Source organism: Fistularia commersonii, chromosome 27 (genome assembly GCF_037954325.1).
Source record: "Fistularia commersonii isolate RoL2024-O1a breed Wild chromosome 27, RoL_Fcom_v1.0, whole genome shotgun sequence".
Classification (NCBI taxonomy): Eukaryota; Metazoa; Chordata; class Actinopteri; order Syngnathiformes; family Fistulariidae; genus Fistularia; species Fistularia commersonii.
Window position 1 is genome coordinate 9,033,876 of NC_141310.1, and position 5,184 is coordinate 9,039,059.

Consider the following 5,184-nt stretch of genomic DNA (forward strand, 5'->3'; position numbering starts at 1 on the left):
GAACAGTATCTAAAATAATTTATTTAGAAAACAGTTATTGGCAGTCTTTTTCCAAATTCTTTGTTCACATAATGATGCATTAACCAATTATTGGTTGGAACTGGGTTTTCACATTAATTCATAACATGTTTCAAATACCTGAATAAAATTTCTTGTATTGCAACATTGATTATAACAAAATACTGATATGTAACATTGCCTCCAATATCAGACTTTGAACAACAAAATATCCAAATACCATAGAGCCTCAGAATTTCTAGCAACATTTTATTTCAAGTCTTTTTCTACTGTAATATGGTTCTTTACACAATTAACATGGAATTCTTATGTGAAAGGGAAGCAATAAGTAAAAGAATTTAAATGTTGACAATTTGTCCTTTGGTGGCTGTCAGAATAACTCAAGCAAACATGAACTAAAAAGATACAGTTTATTTGAAACCAGCAGGGGACATTTTTTGTACAAAAATACACAACAATTACATAAATGCTTTGTGTCAATAATTGTTCATCTTTCTCCTGTAGCTAACACCACTGGTGCTCCTCTGCATGCAGCACCAATGTGGGACAACAGCTAATTTCGACAAGTAAAAACAACAAATCCATCAAGCAATGTCATTTGCCATAGGGAAGAATGTAGGAGCCTAGATTCTTGAGTCTGGACAATAATGACAGATTCGTTCTCATAAATATCAGGAAGAATGCTGAAGACGGGATGTTCTTGAAACACTGAGTTGAAGCCATCTATGGTTGCTTTATTTTGTCTTTGTGCCTCCTTTCCCTCCTTCTTCGGCCTTTTTCTGCTTCTGTTGCATTATCTCAGCATCCCTTGGGCGAAAGGTTAAGAGGATTAGTTAGGGAGGAACAACAAAAATACTAAGAAGTATGAAAGGATAATTTTATGTAGCTCTTTCTAAAGAATAATTCTAATTTGACAGACTGCAAGAAAATGTATTTCAGAATACTCCAGTGGCCCTAATTTTTGTCAATAATGCTTCCCTCTAACAGACCTAAAAAAAATCCTCACGTCTTGCATGAGTAATATGTAGTGTTTCCATAGCTCTGATTGGAGCTTGGACTCGTCTGAACGTTTCTGCTATCTTCCCCCTAAAATATTACTTTTATGCAAATTAGGGCTTTCATATAAGAGCCCAACATGGCATATAATAAGATTTACTTTATAGAACGATAATACTTTAGAACAGTCATTTTAAGCCGGTTCTTGTGTGAAGACATTATAGAAGGTTGAGCCTGTGCCATTTCTGCCCTTGTTATCTAGTCTGCCTGCTCCTCACCTTTGCTTCCGGGCAGCAGCAGACAGCCCATCCTCATTCCTCTTCCCTTTACCTGCCTCGTTCTGCTTTTTAGCATTCTTCTGGCGTGCAAGCTCCCGTTGATTTCCTCCTAGAAAAAAAAAGAGAGAAAGAAAAATGGGGGAAGAAGTGAAAAATCGGTGAACCTGTAGCCAAAGTAATGGCACAGCATCAAGCACCGCAACTCATGTGAAGCACGTTTTGACGTCGCTGTTTCAGCACTCGACACAAGGTAAGGGTGGCACGTCCAGGTGTGCAAGCACTTGCTTCCCATCGATTGGGAAAACAATCAATTCCAATCGACCAACGCCGTAAATGGATAAGTAAAATGGTGCAAAACAAGAATGCAGCCGACGTGGCAGAGCGGCGCTCTGGAGCTGCTTCAAACCCAGAACAACAAGAGGACGAAAACGAATCTCACTACGTCGTAAATAGCATGACAAATCCGCGGTAAATAACCGCTGCGTACGGGGTAAAACTCATGAGTACCTTTGGTGACAAAGACACATTTGTTTATGTTTACAAATTTCCGCTGCCCGCACACTATATATTCATGTTTTATCGGGAAACGCTGCTTTACTGAGGGCCGAGAATTCGGCTAACAATTGGACAAAAACAACACTACTGAAAGACGTTGACAAACCTTCAACCTACATCCACATACACGTGGGTTTATCGATGTCATACGTATATGCCTCTTTTTTAAGACATCATTTATAGCATATAACGAGTTACAAATGGACCAAGGTGACAATATTCACACGGTTTCCTCACAACATTGTTCAGTTTCTTCAGCAAATAGCCAGAACCCAAGAACGGCGGTGACCCAAGCTAGACACAACGAGCACAGACTACATGCAGTTAAATAAAGTGCATTTGGCCTTACAGTCAATGATATATGTCGATACCCACTGGTCATTTTAGAAATCCACGCTTTAATCGCCCAAAATCCAAATAATTTGGGTTTAGGGGCCGCCGTATCCCACCGTGTCTTTCCAGTCGCTGTTTTCAGCTTCAGTTGCGCCTCGCAGTGGCTGAAAGGAAAACGCGAGACCGAGGAACGAGAACATTCCGAGCTTCTCCACTGCGCATGCGCAGTGAGCGTCAACGACTAACCGGTAAGCGATTGGCTTCGTACGTCAGCTGCAGGTCGTCTCACTGACTATTCTTATTTACCAGGTGAACACAAAATATTATTTTCCAGTGCACGTACCTGAACTATATAAAGTATTTTGAACGAGTACGCAAGGTATTTCTGTTCAGACAAGGAACATTTGGTTTTGATATATCAAAGTAGACCAAAATTAACTTCCTGATTACTTCTTTCAATCACAATCTAGAATGAAGTGGTTAATTTATAGCGCCGGCGTTAACAACAAGGTCTTTCTTATTTTTCTTATGTTACACTGCATACTTGATAGTGTTGTAGGAAACTTGTAACGGCAGAAGATAAGTTTATTTGGGTCATGTTTGTTGCAACTCTCAAGGGGCATCGTACCCTGCTAAATTATTAGTTTTTTCCTGTATTTGGATATAATGTGTTTACTTTATTATGCTGATTGGACATTGCATCCCATGTGCACTTGACCTAGGATTAAACCTGTTTCATAAATACATTCGGATTGGTAACCACAGATGCAGCCGTCTGCAATCTGTCTTACGCCAATCTCTTGCACAGTTTTGTCATTTTCATCTCGTTGCTTTGTGGGAAAAAATTGCATGATAAGGTCTATTATTTCAACTGAACTGTAAGGTATATGCTTCTCTTAAATCCTTTCTCTCTTTAGCCAGCAGAGAGCAGCATATACCAAAATGTACCTCAATCAAGAGAAGGCTGTTAATCAAAATGCTATATTTCATTATTTCAGTGTTTTTTGTGTGTGTGTGTAACTATAACCAGTGCAAAAACACCCAATTATGAGTTGATTTAAGTTTATCACGTTTAATTAAATATTATTTCTTCTTTTGAATACAACTACTGTCACGGACACGAAGCACCCGTGTTCTGGGGGGGGGGGTGAATTTATCTCACTCTGGACGACCGTAAGAAGCCAAAAGGGCCCCCAGCCCCTCGTCCCGACTCAATTTGCCCCTTAATTACCCTGCAACCGATTAACAAGTGGCATGAGTGGGACCCAGTGTCTATTATGATAACAATGGCAACATAGGGTGTAGTTTGTACAAGTGAGGCGGTGTATCCTACTTCGTGTTACCTCCCTCTCATGCAACTCTACAGCCGTAAGTGAGGCGCCCCCACCCCAGAGTACATACCTTACATACAGACCTTACATACATACAGACCTTAAAACACTTGATAGCCTTAACCTTGACAGTTTATATTTCATTGTATTTCTTATTCTCCCTCCTTCCTACTATTATCTATTATTGTTATGTTTTTGCTTGAAACTCTGGCACAACAATTTCCTTCGGGATAAATAAAGTTGTTCTCATCTCTCATCTCATCTCTCAAGATGAACTCTCAGATAAGTTGATAATACACCCGAGACGTAGCTCACTTTCTAAAACAATGAATTGATTATTCATTAAGTCCCCTTTTGTAAAAGTAAATAAAAGCAACGAAAATGAAGTATGCTTCAATATTTAGTGTCTCTCACTACAACTTCAGTATTTTGCCCCAGAGTTGGAGCAAAGGGAGAGTAAACCGAAAATGACAATCTCTTCAAAAGGAAACAAACAAAAACATTGTCACTCTACTACAAACAAGAACACAAAAATATCGCCGTCAGTGACTCTTTAAATAACAAATCGAAAGTATCTCAACCCTTTCAAAATGAAATGAAACAAATACGGCACCATCACTCCTCGCATAGCACTTCCATTAGGATCTGATAATGAAGAAGTGTCACTGGTAGGCAGGGATAGGCGCCGTCCTCTTGCCGACGCGTCAAAGTCCTGCCCTTGACGTCCCCACCCTCACACACGGAGCTCCTCTCTGCTGCCGCCGTCTTGACTGGCTGAGCAGCTTTATGCAGATACTGGTGTATCTGAGCTTGACCATGCCGCCGCTCAACACCGTTCACCCTTTCCCTCATGTTGACAGGCATCTTAACTCTCCCTTGACTTAGTTAATTCCTCCCTCAATGAGGCTCTGACTCTGCACACCCAGGGGTTCGTAGCACAACACGAACCAGGCTCAACTCGTGAAGATAACGTTAGCACGGCGTTGCGGCAGCGGCCTCTTTTGCTCAAAACAGAGCCGATTCTACTTCGAGCCTCAACAAACAGTCCTTTTTTAATCTAACACGATCTCCAACGTGATTTCAGCTACTTGTACAGAGAAAATGGCAAATTTCTTTAGATTTTTCCACCTTTTTCTGACCTCCGCTCCTTTTCTTCTTTTTGTTTTGTTTTTTTTTTCGCTCCTCTCCTCTGCTCTGGGACGGGGCTCCCCTCAGCATCGCCCTTCGAGAGTACCACAACAGGGCTCCACCCAAGTGTTTGCTGCGTGGAAAATCCCCATGCAGGAAAACACTACACTTGAATCACAGCCCATCTCTCTCTGTCAAACGTCATCAAAAGATGCCTCCTCTTCTTCATTCACTCTTGGTGAATGGAGTCCTGACCAGGAGCAGTTGATGGCATCAGACCGTGCCCCTTTATCATCAGCTGTTTCGACCCTGAACCCTAACATCCTCCCAACGGTGGCTCAGCAGTGTCTGACAAATCACTGACCATCTTATCTTCCTGACTTACGAATTGATTCCTCCCTCCTGCTCCATAACCAGCAAGAGGCTCTATCTGCTGCCTCCCCACATCCAATGTGCTGCTTTCTTTCTCCCCCTTCCTGGCTCTCTTCCTTCCTATGGCTGTGAGCAGTTTCCACACTGACTATGCAGGGAACCTTCTGCAGTCT

The 5,184-nt window shown here is 41.6% G+C and overlaps 1 protein-coding gene across 1 annotated transcript; it reads right to left on the reverse strand.

Annotated features, from left to right (window-relative positions):
- Positions 1–253: 253 nt before the first annotated feature.
- On the reverse strand, positions 254–2,377 carry serf2b (small EDRK-rich factor 2b). The gene is made up of 3 exons (XM_086175221.1): positions 2,223–2,377; positions 1,293–1,401; positions 254–825 (listed from the first exon to the last, which is right to left on the reverse strand). Exons 1-3 carry the CDS (start codon positions 2,227–2,229, stop codon positions 753–755), a joined length of 189 nt encoding a protein of 62 aa, XP_086031347.1. The 5' UTR covers positions 2,230–2,377; the 3' UTR covers positions 254–752.
- Between the last annotated feature and the right edge of the window lie 2,807 nt (positions 2,378–5,184).

What these genes read in the sequence shown, in the direction of transcription:
- serf2b (XM_086175221.1), bottom strand. An exon ending in GCTGCTGCCCGGAAGCAAAG is followed by an intron (nt 826 to 1,292) that starts GTGAGGAGCAGG and finishes CTTTCGCCCAAG; the next exon opens with GGATGCTGAGATAATGCAAC.